The 18,066-nt window shown below is 45.2% G+C and overlaps 1 protein-coding gene across 2 annotated transcripts in view; it reads left to right on the top strand.

The window, feature by feature from the left end:
* CFAP58 (cilia and flagella associated protein 58) overlaps positions 1-17,205 on the top strand; it is a 97,580-nt gene extending 80,375 nt beyond the window's left edge. The window contains exons 16-18 of one of the 2 annotated variants that reach the window (XM_075935519.1): positions 1,817-1,936; positions 9,920-10,053; positions 16,956-17,205. In XM_075935519.1, the coding sequence (XP_075791634.1) occupies positions 1,817-1,936; positions 9,920-10,053; positions 16,956-17,076 (375 nt within the window). In that variant the 3' untranslated portion in view covers positions 17,077-17,205. The remainder of the gene's footprint in view (positions 1-1,816; positions 1,937-9,919; positions 10,054-16,955) is intronic. The other variant, XM_075935520.1, reaches the window with a different exon arrangement.
* The last annotated feature ends 861 nt before the right edge of the window (positions 17,206-18,066 follow it).

The following is an 18,066-nucleotide window of genomic DNA, read 5'->3' as shown; positions in this document are numbered from 1 at the left end:
GGGGGAGAAGCACCAGCTAGAGCCTCCATCAACTTCGGCCCCACTAAGGGGCCAGCAAGGCCAGTGATCATGGGCTCTCGGGGTCAGGCGGTTCAGGACAATGAGTTGCCGTCCACGCCGGATACCTTTGAGTCTGTGAGGGACTTAATTGCCAGGATGGTGCCATATTCCCTGGCCGGTTGGGAGAAGCCACTCGTACTAACACATGGCAGCATCTTGAGGCAGACCCACCATGTTGCTGGGGCCAAATGCATCTCCGCAGCACTGGTCCCTGGCACTGACCAGGTGGCACCGCTCGGACTCATAGCACCATAGACCTACAGCGTTGCTCCACCTCATGGCACCACTCCCGGCACTGCTTGATATCTTTGCGGCACAAGTCTCCATCGCTGCACCGGTCCCCGAAGAAGCACAGGCTCTGCTCTTCGTCCCATTCCCGAGACTGCTCGTCACTGCACTGTGTGACATGGGACCGCTCATTTTCTTGCTGGGGCTCCAGCTTGTAGCACCACTCCCAGCCTTGTTCCCCAGCTTCCTGGTGCTGATCAGTGCAGCTCCAATCTGCACCGTCCTGGCCTTTACATTCCAGGTCTTCATCTTCGGACTTGAAGGCATAGCCAGCACAAATCAGACCATAAGCATCCGGATGTCGGTACAGGGCTGTGGCGAGCATGGGGCAAGGTCCTGCACAATGGTCATTCTGGACCCCATGGGCCTACCACCCGTTGAATAATAATAATAATAATAATAATAATAATAATTTTAGTCTGAGAGGGCAGATTGCCATCTTTGAGACACAAAAAACCGGCACACTCCAGGTGGTCCCATTCCCATTAAGCTGGACAGTTGCTGCGTGTACTGAGCACACTGACAACTTTCCTGGGATACCCACCTCAAAAAACCAGACAATTTTGGTAAAACCTGAACAGACGACAACATCACTGAGTGTGTGGGGAAACGCTAGCCACGGTGAAATGCGCAAAGCTGTGATCCGGACTTTACCTAATATGCGTATTAGCGCAGGTAAAATAAATTAGACCTTAAACCTTAGTTGGAAGCCTTTCAGCATGAAAAGCCAGAAGTGGCCGAGGAGTGTGAGGCCATCCTCTGGGAACGTATGGCTTGTTACATCCATTTACCACATAGGTTCTGTTGTAATGCGTGGGAAGAGGAGACATATGACAAGAAAAAATTGCTCACTGGTAATTGTGTTTGTCATAGTCATCCCTAATTTTCCTTTCCTCCCACATCCCCTTGGGGGCTCTCTCAGTTAATGGTGTGTGTTGTTTGGTTTCCTTATATATTTATTTGTTCTGTAGGCTTCTATTTGCCGGAGAAAGTGGGTGGGCTGGTTCTTTTATACAGGCCGTGATTGACAGTTCTGTTGGCTCTTTACAGCCAGGCAGGTGGAACTATATCCCTTAGTGTAAAGTGATGGGGGTGAGAGAAGTGGGCTACAATAAACATAATAACGGGTAAGTAATTTTCTCCTTGACAGCGTTTCTGTTGACTCCGTTTCAGACTCCCTGTGCCAAAGCAGGTTTGCTGATGACAGTGTTTAAGAATGTTTAATTCTTGGTATGAACTAGCTGAGTGTTTCTCTTAATGAGCTATCCCATTGCTATCACAACAACTTTAAATACCTTATGGCTAGCAAGGCAGACACTAACACACAGGCAGATTTGTTTCTGCAAATAGCTGCTAGAGTTACTTGCATCTTTCCACCGGGTTGATGTAAATACAGGTCGTACTGTTAGTACTGTAGCTGCAAATAAGAGCACTTACGAACTGTTCTTCTGCTTATTGCATCTCTTAGGAAAAAGAAAAGCTGTACGTAGAACTGAAGCATATTTTGGCCCGGCAGCCTGGGCCCGAAGCCGCAGAACAGTTGCAGCTCTACCGGCATACCCTCAGAGAGAAGACCAAGCAACTGAAAGTAAGAGATGCCCTTGATGGGATGAATCAGATTGGAAGTCCGTTTAAAGGGCTGTGATGCTTATAGGGCTATATCAGCACTTTGCGCAGGGAAGTCTGTCTTCCCAAAGCATCTTTTGGCAGTAAGAACCTGAGCCTCACTCTCTGGGGAGAGGGGACAAGGAGTTAAAAAATGAATCCCCATCACGGGTTTTTCAGAATACTGTAATTCTTCACTGTGCTTTCTTTCACTGTGTGGCCAATGATACTGCAGTACAGTAAGGGGGACAGCAAGTGTGAAAAGATAAGAAAGAATAATGTCAGGGAAAGTAGAACAAACATTTTAAAATAGGACACTTCTTATACCATAGCTGCATATCAAAAGATATGTTGGTTTTCCTTACTTACCTACACGGTTATTTAGCAGTTCAGCGATTTCCTCTCCATTTTTTATGCATCCATATTCCACACTGAGCTGTGATGCTGAAGATCTTTCAAGTATGAGGAACGAGCATTGTTTTCTTCATTTAGTAGTCTTGTCTTGTCCTGATATTTGTCAATGCAGGATAATTCAACCCTACGTTCTCCAGGAAACAGTGGCATAATACTCACAGCTCTGCCCACTACAATGCCAAAAAGATATCAGGATTTTAGTAGAAATTCAGAGGGGAATAGTAATGAATCCAAAAAGGCTGAAAATATTGTTTTACAAGGAAAAATTAAAATGACTGGATCTTCTCAGCTTGATTAGTCAATAGATAAAAATCTAAGGCTATGTCTAGACTGCAGGCTTCTTTTGGAAGAAGCTTTTCTGGAAGAGAAAATTTCGGAAAAACTTCTTCCGAAAGAGAGCATCCACACAGCAAAAGTGCATCGAAAAAGTGATCTGGTTTTTCAAAAGAGAGCGTCCACGCTGAATGGACGCTATCTCACATTTCAGCTGTGATTACTATGGATGGAGTGACCACCAGGGCACCTGTGCTTTTTCCTCTTTCCTCTTCTTTCGAAATAACTCCCTCTTCCCCATCCACACATGCCTTTTTCTGAAAAGAGCTCTTTCAGAAAAAGGCTTCTTCCTCATAGAATGAGGATCACCAATGTCGGAAAAACCCCTCTGTTCTTTCGATTTTCTGTCGAAAAAACATGATTGTAGTGTGGATGTAATTCAAATTTTTTTGGAAAAAAGGCCGTTTTCCCGAAAAAAAACTCTGTAGTGTAGTCATACCCTAAGAGAGTAAACAGGAGCTGCTGTATCAATTATCAAAGATGAAGAATTATTATGAAATGTCTCTGCAAGCAAAGATTGGGCCATCAGTTGAGAACGATCCTTTCTGAAAATCGTCTGAAACCTAACCATTTCCATTTGCCATCGAGGGCAGATCAATAAGTAGGTTCTTCATTTCTTCCAGATAAGTCTGTGAAAGAACACCTTGTAGTTCAGTCCAGGAATAATGTGCTCTGTGAGTACTTACTAACTCAACAGGTTTCCTTGGACAAGACATAGGCCTTACTTATTGGTCTGTCCTCAAAGGCTAATGGAAGCAGTTATATTTCAGACATTGACTTCTTTTTAATAGATCCTTAGATTTGTTTTTAACATCAGCAGGGGCTGTTGGATTATCTAGCCTGATTTCCTGTCTAGCACAGAGCAGAAAATTTCATCCAGTGACCCCTGTATTAAGCCCAGTAACCTCCTTTAAGCTTATCTTCCAGAAAGGGATCTAGTCTTCATTTGAAGACTTCAACAGATGTAGACTCCACCACTTCCCTTTGTTCTTTGTTTCCATGGTGGACAGAATTGTACATGTAATTGCAGGTATATTCATGAGCATTGACTTGACTTTTCTCCACTCTACCATACAATATTGTGAAATACAAGCACTACCTGTAAACTGTGCTTTCAGTAGAAAAGTCCATAATAATATTCACAGCCTCTCTGCTGGGGAAGATAAACGGAGGTTATTTTACTAATGTGTAAACTTCCTAAGCATTCTGAGAATAGAATTGATTAAGGTTATGTTTATTTGTTTCATTAAAAAAAGAAGAAATGAAAGTTCAATTCGAATATTAATTTACAGCGTATTTAAGAGTTCATCCACATGGACATTTTGAGATACTACAGGATTTTACTACAGGATTTTACCTTATGCTTAATTTCATTTTTTCTTAAATGAATGAGATCTTCTAATATATATGTATAATAGTATATATGGTTGTGACAATTTTCTTCCACTATTTGATCTGAGGAAGTGGGTCTGGCCCACGAAAGCTCATCACCTAATAAACCATCTTGTTAGTCTTTAAAGTGCTACATAGTCCTGTATTTTGTTTCAGCTACACCAGACTAACACAGTTACATTTCTATCACTCGTCAATCTTCTAATAAGTGAGTCAAAAACATTTTCACATTCCACTTAACAAGCTAGTGGAAATTCTTGATATTTCCCTCATAAGAACATAAGAATGGCCAACTGGGTTAGATCAAAGGTCCATCTAGCCCAGTATCCTGTCTACTGACAGTGGCCAGTGCCAGGTGCCCCAGAGGGGGTGGACCGAAGACAATGATCAAGCAATTTGTCTCCAGACATCCTTCTCCAGCCTTTGACAAACAGATGCCAGGGGCACCATTCCTTACCCCCTGGCTAATAGCCTTTTATGGACGTAACCTCCATGAATTTATCTAGCTCTTTTATTAACTCTGTTATAGTCCTGGCCTTCACAGCCTCCTCTGGCAAGGAGTTCCACCGGTTCTCCATTATTATCAGCAGGGACTGTTGGATTATCTAGTTTGACTTCTTGTCTAGCACAGGGCAGCGAATTTCATCCAGTGACCTCTCTATTAAGCTCACAGCGCATTACGTATACATTAGTCTCACCTCTTATTACAGGGCTGAGAAGAGGAATCTGTCTTAACCTCTTATCACTAGAAATCAGGATTTCCTGATTCTGAAGAGCTGCTTATGCCTCATGGAGAACTTTTTGAAGCTGTGATATTGAGAAGCAATTCTGCTTATATATAATGTAGGGCTCTTTTCTTGTTCTTGACTGTATGAAAGCAAGAGCCTTCTCCGCCGGAGTTCATCTGCTCATGCAGCTCCTTTCCATGTTGAAGTCATCATCTTCTGTTTGCTGCATCATAATCAACTCTACACCAGGAGAGAAAATCTTCCAGGAGCAGATGGACCCTCAATAAACAAGGAGTCTGTTTTATGCAAATCTTATTTATCCACTGGAAAAAAGAAATACAGAAAATGTAAAATAGAAGCAGCAGTTTAGCAATGCTGAAAGCAATTCAGAGTTTGCCTTCGAGTTTCCATTGGTCTGTAATGCATTACATTGCTGTTGTGTTCATTTTTATTTCCTCACACACAGTATGCCATTAGCAGACAGACATACATGCTGTTCTGCTGCACCAGATCAACATACACTTATGTGCTGAGTGAAATCTGGTTATGGTTGAGTTAAAACGTCACTGAGACTGATAGCTATGAACTCACCTGTCAGTTTATGTAACTTTTAGACTAAGCTGCCTCGTGGAAGATCCTGCGGGGCATCCGTGTTTCTGACATCCTCCTGAGGCTAATTCAAGACCTACATAATGATTCAGGGGCATGGGTGCACTGGGGGACCCAGAGGTTTCACAGATTTCACACTAGATCCAGGGTGAAGTAGGGATGTGTCTGGCTCCATCCCAATAGATTGCTTCCTTCCACATACTCCACAAACAGCAGTATAACTGTCAGTTTAACTTCTTTTACCAACCCGGATTATGTGGATGATGTCATCCTCTTTGGTCAGGAGGCAAAACAACCTTAAAGCTACACTGATGAACTTCCAGCACAAAGCACCTGCTTTTGGACCAATGATTTCCTGGGAAAAAGCAAACATCCAGAGTGTCAGCGCAGAAGTTGTATACAAAATCTTGTACTGCTCCTGGACAAATCCATGGAAGGAGTATTTCATCTACATAGGCAGTAGGCTGACTTCAAACAGACGCAACTGTGACGGCGCGTTGGGGGTCCCCCGTCTCCTGCACCCCGAAATGGCACAAACAGACTGCACCAACCGGTGGGATAGAGGAAGTTTATTGCCTCTCCAGGATACAGCACAGCACAGATGGAATCTGGTCACAGAGCTGGGCTAGGATGCCTCAGGCCCCCTTGAGATGGGGGAGACTGGGCCCCTAAACTCCAGCCCCTCTCCCTAGCCTGTCTCCTCCATGCTCACAGGCAGCCAGCAACCAACTAACCCTCTTCCAGCTCTGCCCCCCAGCCAGGGCAGCATTCCACCTTCCTTTGTTCCTCTCCATGGGGGGTGTCTGGCCACTGGTTTGCATAGTGACTCATCCTGTTTTGCTGGGTCGTGGTACCCACAGCAGCCAGTGGGGGTTACCCCAGAGCCAGCAGCATAGAAACCAGCCAGGTACCCCCACTACGTCACAGCAACTCTCCAGACATGCTAGGGTTAGCCACCTCAGCCACGAAGGACCTGCATAGTGTCTGGAGTGAACAAAAGTTGAAACTATATAAAAAAAGTATGGATTTTGAATCCTGCATACTTCAGATTCTCCTAGGTGGGTCTGACACAGGAGCATGGCTCAAACAAAACATCAGGAGGTTGACAGCACTTCATACGCATTGTCCACAGTGACTACTGCATATAAGATGGTTTGACTTTATCAGTAGTGGGGAAGTATCATGGAGAACTGGCCCAGAAAAGACTGAAGTCATCACTGGCCACTGCTGACTGACCCTTTTGGGTCCTGTGGCCCATCTTGAGACAAAGTCCCTGCTCATCAAAGTCCCTGCTGCCTGGTCATGGACTGGCGGCGGCCATGTGATTGCACCAAATAATTAATAGTCCTGTGGATCTCTTAGAAGCCTGGAATCAACTGTACAGAATCGTGGCTGCTCCATACTATGGACATTTGCTGTCTGAGCTTAGCTGTTGCCATTATTAGCCCCCACTTAAGACAGAATTGTTTTGAGTAGAAGGGTATGGCTGTGTCTACACTGGGCCACTTATTCTGGAAAATCAGCCGCTTTTCCGGAATAAGCTGTGAGCTGTCTACACTGGCCCTTGAATTTCCGGAAAAGCAACGACGCTCTACTGTACAAAATCAGCCGCTATTCCGGAAAAACTATTCTGCTCCCACTCGGGCATAAATCCTTATTCCGGAACACTGTTCCGGAAAAGGGCCAGTGTAGACAGCCCAGTAGTCTTTTCCGGAAAAGCGAGTCTACATTGGCCACAGACGCTTTTCCGGAAAAAGGGCTTTTCCGGAAAAGCAGCCTGCCAATGTAGATGCTCCTTTTCCAGAAAAACTGAAAACGGAATAGTATTCCGTTTTAAGCAGTTCCGGAAATTCATGCCAGTGTAGACACAGCCTATGTGTGTGTGAGAGAGAACAGTCCAAAAACCGGGAGAGACTGAGGACAGAGAGTGAGTGTGGCAGAGGCAAAAAGCAAGGACGCCGAACACTAGCTGATGAACACGGTGTGACTCTGGAAAAACCGGAGAGAGAATTTTTGGGTTTGTTTGGGGTTATAAGCTAAAAAACCAGCTCTTACTGTTTTTGGTTCCTCCTGCATTTGGAGAAGCAGGAATTTATATGTTCCTTGTAAATAAACAATGCTGCATCATAGAAAATACCTGACTCTCACTAGTTTCTCTTTCTAATAGGAACATCTCCATGGTATCAAACGTTGACTGTTCTCAATATTTTTCTTCCTGCAGCAGGAAAGTGTATTTGACATGATCCTATTTCCAAATTCATTGATTTAAACAGGATCAGGATCTTGCCAATAATGGTGTATATGGAATAAATTACATTCTGTAATACAGTGGGTCATCTGGAACAAAAAATGCAGCATTACAGTTCCCATTCACTTCTCATCATGTCCACATGAAACAGATATTTATGAATGTCTTGAAAGGGTGCACAACAGAAGCTAGTAGAATAAGACGTCTAAAATCGTCCTTCAGTTAGGAGCATTGATGTAGCAGTAGAGGCTGGTGGCAGAAAGATTCCAGAGTAACATGTGCTCTACACCCTATGGCTGTGTCTACATTGGTGCGATCTTGCGCAAAAGCCGCCGCTTTTGTGCCAAAACTTGCTGCCTGTCTACACTGGCCGCGGGTTCTTGTGCAAGAACACTGACGTTCTAATGTATGAAATCAGTGCTTCTTGCGCAAGAATGCTGATGCTCCCGCTCAGGAATAAGCTCTCTTGCGCAACTGTTCTTGCACAAGACGCCAATGTAGACAGGCAACACGAATTACTTGTGCAACAAAGCCCTATGGTTAAAATGGCCATCAGAGCTTTCTTGTGCAAGAGAATGTCTACACTGGCAAGGACGCTCTTGCGCAAAAGCACATCTCTTGCACAAAGGCACATGCCAGTGTAGATGGGCTGTGTCTAGCCTGGCAAGCTTTTCCGCAAAATCAGCTGCTTTTGCGGAAAAACTTGCCAGCTATCTACACTGGCCGCTTGAATTTCCGCAAGAACACTGACGATCTCATGTAAGATTGTCAGTGTTCTTGCAGAAATACTGTGCTGCTCCCATTCGGGCAAAAGCCCTCTTGCGCAAATCATTTGCGCAAGAGGGCCAGTGTAGACAGCACAGTACTGTTTTGTGCAAAAAAGCTCCGATGGCTAAAATGGCGATCGGGGCTTTTTTGCGCAAAAGCGCTTCTAGATTGGCACGGACACTTTTCCGTAAAAAGTGCTTTTGCGGAAAACCATCCGTGCCAATCTAGATGCTCTTTTCCGAAAATGCTTTTAACAGAAAACTTTTCCGTTAAAAGCATTTCCAGAAAATCATGCCAGTGTAGATGTAACCTAGAAGTCTAGAACTCAGTGTGGCACAGCTCTGGCAGGGAGGGAGTGACCTGCACTTCTAGGCAGTTAGTGGTAGTCTCAGAGGCTCGCGGTGGTCTCATCCTTTATTGGAACCAGGGGTCACAGTCTACTGAGCCACCCTCATCACCGGCCAGCCAGTGGATTGGGATGAAACCTCTTCATGGTTCCAGTCTTCCCCAGATCTGTAGTGGTGTGGGGAGGGTTGGGGGGAACCCAGGCCCACCCACTTCTCCAGGTTCCAGCCAGCGACCCTGAGGCACTGGCAACTGCTCAGTGTTTTCATCCACCCGCAGTCTTGCAGCCTTTCTCTGGGCCACTTCCCCCAAACCCAGCAGTAGTTCCTGAGAAATTCTTCCTTCCCACCACACCACACAGCCCCCTCTGAAGGGAAGCCTTTTAAACCAGCCCCAGAAGGTCCTTAACAGGCTTCAGGTGACCTAATTAGCCTGTCTCTCTTTTGCTTCAGGCTACTTCCAATTGGCTCCAGATGTCTGTCTGACCTAATTACTCTCCACCAGACCCTGCCCTGGTCACTCAGGGAACAGAAAACTATTCATCCAGTTGCCTGTGTATTTACCTTCCCCAGGCTACTGTAGCCAGCTGCTCTGCGTCTGTCGCACCAGCCAGCTCTCTCCTGACTAGTAAAGAGAGAAAGCACAACTCTGGCTGCAAGCACTGAACGGCATTTGGAAATGCCCAGCTCATATTATATCTCTCAGCTTTCCCTCATGATAGTGGGCAGCTTTCATTTTGAGAGCCACAGTTTTCTCCAGTCCCCATAAATACGCCTTTTCCTTACTTTCATTGCTGTAAATTATTTACATCACAAGTGAATAATCAAGACACTGAAATGATAGGAAAATATAATTTGTGGTAAAGATGGATCCTATGTCATTTTAAAGTTCCTTGGTGAGTTATTTGTCTGTGCTCCTTATTTTGGGTCTTTGCCTCACATTGGGGCCCAGGAAGGCAGAGAACTACAGTAAATGTTAATGTCACTCTCAAGATGCTTGGGGAGGTATGCGGTATAGCTTTAACTCTGTAAATTGTCGTCAGGTAGTCAGAGATTTTATCTGCTTGGGGAAAGAAGTAACTTGTGCAGCTGGCTTCATATTTCCTTTCTTTTTGCTTTTGGTTTGTTAGGTTTTGTCTTCAGAACTGAACATGTATGAGTCACAGAGCCAAGAGTACAAGTATGAAATAGAGAGACTTGGCAATGAGCTTCTGAATGTGAAGAAGAAATACCTCACCCAGAAACGCAAGGAACAACAGATCAAGTAAGGAATAATAATAATTCCATCCCGCCAGCTAATCTTATCCTGAGGCATAGCCCACCTCAGTTGCATCTGAGTGTCTTACAAAGATATGAATGAAGAAAAGTGTGTGTACTCCTGGGGTTCTTCCCTCTTTTCCTTGAACAAGTCTACAAGTTATTACAAATCTAAAGGTTTTTCTTTCTCACATTCCTCTTCCTTCCTTTCTTTTCTCCATTCTTCTCATATGTCTTCCATCTTCCTTCTTTGCCTTTGTATATCCCTCTCTTCCATTCCCTAGTCTCCTTTTTGTGGGCAACACTTGGGCTGTGTCTACACTGGCAAGTCATTCCGGAAAATCAGCCGCTTTTCCGGAAAAACTTGCCAGCTGTCTACACTGGCCGCTTGAATTTCTGGAAAATCACTGACGATCTAATGTAAAATCATCAGTGCTTTTCCGGAAAAACTATGCTGCTCCCGTTCGGGCAAAAGTATTTTTCCGGAAAACTGTTCCAGAAAAGGGCCAGTGTAGACAGCACAGTAGTATTTTCCACAAAAAAGCCCCGATCGCGAAAATGACGATCGGGGCTTTTTCGCAGAAAAGCGCGTCTAGATTGGCCACGGACGCTTTTCCGGAAAAAGTGCTTTTCCGGAAAAGCGTCCTGCCAATCTAGACGCGCTTTTCCGAAAATGCTTTTAACGGAAAACTTTTCCGTTAAAAGCATTTCCGGAAAATCATGCCAGTGTAGACGTAGCTGCAGTATATTTCCTGCTTCAGGGTTGGTTGTTACTGTCTGCATGCCATTGCATTAGGCTGGGATTGGTAACCATGGGTCAAGCACTAAGAAAGCACTGTCTTCCCCCTACCACAACTGAACAATTCCATGGTGCACCCAAAAGCATCTGCCATAATTGTGGTGACTCTTGAGATAGTCTAAGGCCATCATAGTGAGGTAGCTGAAGATCAGTGCAAGGATTGTGTATTTGATGTGGTATTGGGAAGGGAGCAGACTGAACTGAATGGAGCATTGGGGTGATGTGTTTGCTTTGGTCTGTCTCTCGGCAGATGCAATGTAGCATGTTACACCAGCTGGAGCTTTTTTTTAAGGCTGTCATATTCATTCCCATGTGTCCCACACAATCCAGAGTCCTCCCACCCACACCCTGTGTCAGGGCATGACCTGGTAATTTTAGGCGCCCCTACCCATTGCTTACTGCACCTGTATCCAGATGCAAGATACAGGCTGAACATAAGAACATAAGAATGGCCATACTGGGTCAGACCAAAGGTCCATCCAGCCCAGTACTCTGCCAACGGTGGCCAATGCCAGGTGTCCCAGAGGGAGTGAATCGAACAGGTAATGATCAAGCGATCTCTCTCCTGCCATCCATCTCCACCCTCTGACAAACAGAGGCTAGGGACACCATTCCTTACCCATACTGGCTAATAGCCATTAATGGACTTAACCTCCATGGCTACGTCTAGACTACATCCCTTTTTCGGAAAAGGGATGTAAATTAGACGTCTCGCAATTGCTAATGAAGGGGGGATTTAAATCTCCTGCGCTTCATTAGCATAAAAATGGCGGCCACTTTTTTTCGGCATGGAGCTTTGCCGGAGAAAAGCGCCAGTCTAGATGCTGATCTTTCGAAAAATAAAGCCTTTTCCGAAAGACCCTTTATCCCTTATTTCAGGAGGGATAAGGGATCTTTTGGAAAAGGCTTTATTTTTTGAAAGATCAGCATCTAGACTGGTGCTTTTCTCCGGCAAAGCTCCGTGTTGAAAAAAAGCGGCAGCCATTTTTATGCTAATGAAGCGGGGGAGATTTGAATCCCCGCTTCATTAGCAATTGCGATACGTCTAATTTACATCCCTTTTCCGAAAAAGGGATGTAGTCTAGACGTAGCCCCATGAATTTATCTAGTTCTCTTTTAAACCTTGTTATAGTCCTAGCCTTCACAAGCTCCTCAGGCAAGGAGTTCCATAGATTGACTATGCGCTGTGTGAACAACAACTTCCTTTTATTTGTTTTAAACCTGCTGCCCTAGTTTTAAACCTTCCTGCCTCATTTGGTGGCCCCTAGTTCTTATATTATGGGAACAAGTACATAACTTTTCTTTATTCACTTTCTCCACACCACTCATGATTTTATAGACCTCTATCATATCCCCCCTTAGTCTCCTCTTTTTTCCAAGCTGAAAAGTCCCAGTCTCTTTAATCTCTCCTCATATGGGACCCGTTTCAAACCCCTAATCATTTTAGTTGCCCTGCTCTGAACCTTTTCTGATGCCAGTATATCTTTTTTTGAAATGAGGAGACCACATCTGTATGCAGTATTCAAGATGTGGGTGTACCATGGATTTATATAAGGGCAATAGGATACTCTGTGTCTTATTCTCTATCCCTTTTTTAATGATTCCTAACATCCAGTTTGCTTTTTTGACTGCCGCTGCACGCTGCGTGGACGTCTTCAGAGAACTATCCACGATGACTCCAAGATCTCTTTCCTGTCCTCGCTATAAGTCCAAGATACATCCTAAAAAACTGGGACTTACAGTGAAACAACTTAAAGCAGGAATTTTTTTTCCTGTGGCTGATTTTCATTTGCACAGATTGATTTGGTTTTTTTTAATGCAACTTAAGAGCAGGGAATGGGCGGACTCAATAACGCATCAGTTCCTACAAGTGTCAATCACCTTAGTGCAGAACGGATGTGTACCGGAGCAACTTAGAGCCGGGTCACTCTGTACCTACGCTTTCCCACAGGGCTCCAGGAGAAACCTGGTTAATTTAAGTCTTTCCCCCCCCACCCCTTTCTCACAGAGTTCCAGTCTCTACATGGACATTAGGTGAACTCAGAGCTGGGGGAAGCAAGCCCTTGCTCCACCTCTGCCTCTCAGGACCTTGTAGAGGCAGGACACCCCTTCCCCAATGGGCAGTGCACGGCCCTAGCCTACCCCCCTCGCCTGGGAGCATGGGGTGGGAGGGCAAGGCAGCATGTGGCTCCAGCTTTCCACAGGCCCAGCCAGAGTAAAGGAGAGAGGAAGGGCAGGTGGCACACAGCCCCAGTCTTCCCAGGCATCAGCCAGAGCATGGGGGAGAGGGAGGGCAGGCGGTGCAAGACCCCAGCAGGAATATGGAGGAGGAGGAAGGCATAGGGATGAGAATGGTTAACTGGTTAACCCTATTGGGTGATGCTTACTGGTTACGATTAACCGGCAGGGGCTGGAGCCCCTGCTCCGGCAGGCCTGGCCCACTCCCGCCTGCCCCTGTTTAATCGGTTAAACATAACGTACAACTGGTTAACTGATTAAACAGGATTTTACATCCCTGAGAGGGCAGGCGGTGTGCAGCCCCCGCCTTCCCTAGAGCAAGGGGATTGGGTTCCTGGTTCTGGAGGGTGTGTGCCCCCCCCCCCCCCGAACCTAGATGCAGTGTGTGGCCCCCTGGCCCTGGAGTACGGGCAGTGCTTGGCCCCAGTCTCTATGAGCCTGAAGCCCAGATAGCCCTGGGAGACTTGAGGCAGGAAATGCGTTGAAAGGGGACCAGAGCTGGGGGCGGAGCATGGGTGGGTCAAGGCTGGCGGTTGGGAAGACTGTGCCTTCTCCTGCCCTCTTCTACCTGCCGCCAGGATCGCATCCACCGTGAATGGCGAGGATTTACTGTATTTTAAAGATCAAACAGTTCTGATGGTGGAATTAGGAAAATAATGATAAAAAGTGACCTTTGGCCATCTGCAAATTGTATAAGGCTGCCTTGAAGTTTGGAATTATCAACAATTGTTCACTGCTAATGGCCTCCCTGGAGTTTTAGGATCAATACACCAAGCTCCCTTAATGTCTAACAATCCATTTCCGACAGCTAAGTGTCGTCTTGAAAACATTTTTAATGTTGACAGTCTGGACCTTGGTTTCACATTTGCTTTGGAGTATTAGAAGAGAAGAAATACGCTCTTGTTTTGCTGCATGTTTGTAGCTAGAATTGATGTCCCATTATGATTGTATTGAGAATCACATTACTCAGGACATGACTGTTTTTACTTTACATGGGACGGTTATGTTCGCATCTGCAAGTCACATATGGTGATATAGAGGTTCCACTTGAAGGTCAGTTAATGCAAGTCCTGTCATTCTATTTAAAAGTTAAGGATTAAACTCTGCCCATAGTCCAACCCACGCTCCAAGCAGTGCTCAGGGCTGAGGGGGCGGCATACTGCCATCCAAGCAGTGCTCAGGGCTGGTTGCCCCAGCCCCACCTCTTCTGCCTGAGGTCTAAACCCTTCTAGGAGCATGGACACTCTTCCCCCCCATTGCTCAGGGGCCCAGCAAGTCTGTTGGTCCCCCTGTCTATACCTATTTCAGAGCCTGACAGCATTGTTTTGGCTCCCAGCCCTGACTCACACTGGGTATGTCTACACTACCCTCCTAGTTCGAACTAGGAGGGTAATGTATGCATACTGCACTTGCTAATGAAGCCCGGGATTTGAATTTCCCGGGCTTCATTAGCATAAGCGGGGAGCCGCCATTTTTAAATCCCCGCTGCTTCGAACCCCGTGTAGCGCGGCTACACGGGGCTCGAACTAGGTAGTTCGGACTAGGGTGCCTATTCCGAACTACCGGTACACCTCGTTTCATGAGGAGTAACGGTAGTTCGGAATAGGACCCTAGTCCGAACTACCTAGTTCGAGCCCCGTGTAGCCGCGCTACACGGGATTCGAAGCAGCGGGGATTTAAAAATGGCGGCTCCCCGCTTATGCTAATGAAGCCCGGGAAATTCAAATCCCGGGCTTCATTAGCAAGTGCGGTATGCATACATTACCCCGCTAGTTCGAACTAGCGGGGTAGTGTAGACATACCCACTCTTCCTTGGGGAGATCGCTAGAGCTGAGAGAAATTCTTTTGGTGAATACTGTAGTGTATTTGCCAAAAAAGGCAGTTTCAGTGTGGCTGAAACTATTTGTTATTGGTCCTGGCTCCAAAGATTTATTTATAATTGGAAGGTTTACCCGGCATTGCCCGGGTCCTTAACTCAAATCATTTTTCTTCATTTAAATCCTTGCTGTAGGGTGAAGCCGGGGAAGGGGGGTTCAGGTTAATGATGAAGGCTGTCCTGGGGTAAGAGCATAGCCCCAGCCCTTGGTTACCTCTTAGGGCCATGTAAGAAATGCCTGTTCATGGCTGCTGCAGCTGCAGTGCCCACAGCTGGGGGAGCGGTGCAAGTCCCTCAGCTGGGGGACAGACAGACAGACAAACAGAACAAACAAACTCTCTGAAATATAGAGGAAAGAGCAGACCCTTTCTCCACCCCAGCCCCCTGCTGGCTGAATGGGGTTATAGCTGTCCCAGTTCCCATCTCTGGCCCCTTGCTGCCTCCCTGTGGTCATTCTACAACATAACTGCCACTGCTTGGAGAACTCTCCCTTTCTGTGTTACGAGAAAGTAATACCAGGCTCATCCCATTGTCTTGGCACCACCAAACCCTGGCCTTGCTTTAAGTTATAAGAGGAAGGTGTATGCCCAGTTTGGTGGTCCCAGTTCTTCCCATTTAGGAGGAGTTCTTGACCAAGCAGACGGACAGACATTCGCTCACAAACTCTACTTCTGCTGCTCCTCCATTTGGCCCAACTTGACATTTCATATTCAGTGAAACCTGAAACTAAACTTTTTTTGGCTTGATCATTGCAATAGTGGCATATGAGTTAGCAATGTACTGCTGTTGCAGAAAGAAGTACCATTTTAGGCTGCATTAACAGGCACAGTATGCATGTCAGAGGAGGCAATAGTACTGCTCTACTTGGCACTGCTTAGGCCTCAGCTGGATGTAACGCTGTGTCCAGTTTTGGTCACCAATATACAGAAAGGATGTAGAGAAACTGGAAAGGATCCGGAGGCGACTGCCAAAGATGCTCAAAGGGATGGAATGCAGGTCACACAAGCAAAGGCTGAAGGAACTGGGTATGTTTCATTGGGAAAAGAGGAGATTAATAGGGGTATGATAACGGTCTTCAGATACTTGACAGGCTGCAAAAAAGGGTTCATACTACAGCAGAACAGATTTAGATGGACTTTCAGGAAACATTTTGAACTGTAGGAACAGTACGACAATGGACCAGGTACCTCCGGAGATTTTGGAAATGTCTTTATTGGAGATTTTTCACCGGAGGCTGAAGAGCCATCTGTCTTGCATGGCTGAGACCTAACAAATACTGCTTTGTGGCAGGGGGTAGATGACTCTTGGTTTTATAATTCTATGGTTTCTGATACCTGTCTCTGAACCCTGGAGGTGTATCTCAGTAAATTGAAAATGCTACTTCTTTATGTTTATTCTACTCTGGATACCCTCCAGGCCTAAACATTGCTCTGTTCTCCTAAGGCCTCTACATTTAATCTCTGGATCATCAGATAGAGCAAGTTCCTGAGGCTATAGATGCCTCACAGATACCGTGTTGGTTTTGTTCAAATATGACAGGCTGGATAATTATAACCGGAACTTTGTTACCATTTGAAGACTGATAACACGATTCATTAAAATTCAACAAACAAAGAATCTCTCTCCATCGTGCCTTTGATGAATCTAGCTGTTTGTTTGAAAACAAATGAGGAGTTGGTAGAACAGAGTGATGATTAGAAACCCAAAGTTCTAATGAGAGGCTCTGACCGACTTTGGGCAGCTAACATTAGAACTAATTTAATTCTAATTTTTAATAATTCTGAAAACCATCGGTAGTTGCTTAATTAGACCCAAATAGACACCTAGTCTTGGCTGTTTAGCCTAATGGGCTTTAATCAACATTTTTTAACGATTTCTTGGTGGCATGGTTGCATCATCATAGAAACTTGGGAGGACAGAATCTTGCTTTGTTTGAAAACACTTGGGTAGATAACGTGAAAACCATTTCTTTTCTTTCTCTCTGTTTCCTCTAAAGGGAAAAGGAGCATGTGCTGGCTAACATGGAGCAGGAGTATCCAGCACAGAGAATGAACGTTCCCCGTTTCACGGGGGGAGGCTTTGCGCTCACCAAGCAGCCGCCCAAGGTTATGGCCTAAACTGGAGTCAGCTCATCATGTCTTGCTTTTCCTGCTGAACTAAAGTCATTTTGGGGGGGATTTCAGAGAATGGTTTCAGAATAACTCATGTCACATGCTGTATGTGGTATCATAAAAATACTTATTTTAGAGTGGGCAGTGCTGTAATTTACATGGTATGGGCTAAGTTCTGCCCATGATGGCATCGGCATTACTATATGTCCATGGAGGTACACATTCAGGATGCACACTGATATTTCTTCCTTGTTACTGTGACTTTTAATGTAGAATTGCAACAGCCAAAATACTTTAATGTGCACAGCTATATACCCCATATCTACCTCCGCCCCAGAACACACTTTGTTTATTCAACCATGTACATCCACTAAAAGGAAGGAGAAAAACAGCAAAGAAGGTAAAAAGAATGTCTAGAAGCGCCATGTCCCATTTTAAGCAAATGCAAAATTGGCAACTCTTTGTTCGCGAGATGGTTCTTTGTGCAGATTTAATAACATGTGACTCACTCAATAATTGTTACAAGCATTATTAAGATCAGGGAAATCTGTAGCCACAGTAGACCTACCCACTGTCATTGTTAAGGAATGCAGTTCTTCCTACTGGATGTGGATACGGAGTGACATAATTATGTCTGTTCAAATAGGCAGAATATATACTCTGTCTGGAATCTGCCATCCCATATACATTTTTTCTTGTGAATCTGAACTCAAAACAAGGAAACTTTGCACTTCAGTTCCTATTAGGAGAAAGATCCTTCCTACAACATGTGTGTAACTTCAACAAATGGTTTTTGCAACGCAGCTTGAGCCCTCCAACCTTTTCAGCAAAAAGAAATGTAATTACCATTAATTAACAAGTGATACAGCAGAGTCACTGCAAGAGGTGCTGAAGAATACAAAAAGCTCAAGCTGTAAAATAAAATGTTTTGAAACTGATTTCTAGATGCAATGCTCTCTCCCAGCCTAGCGGACGAAAAACTAGTCCAAAGAGATA

The sequence above is a fragment of the Pelodiscus sinensis genome, chromosome 8, assembly GCF_049634645.1.
Source record: "Pelodiscus sinensis isolate JC-2024 chromosome 8, ASM4963464v1, whole genome shotgun sequence".
NCBI lineage: Eukaryota > Metazoa > Chordata > Testudines > Trionychidae > Pelodiscus > Pelodiscus sinensis.
This window is presented reverse-complemented; position numbering and strand designations above follow the sequence as displayed.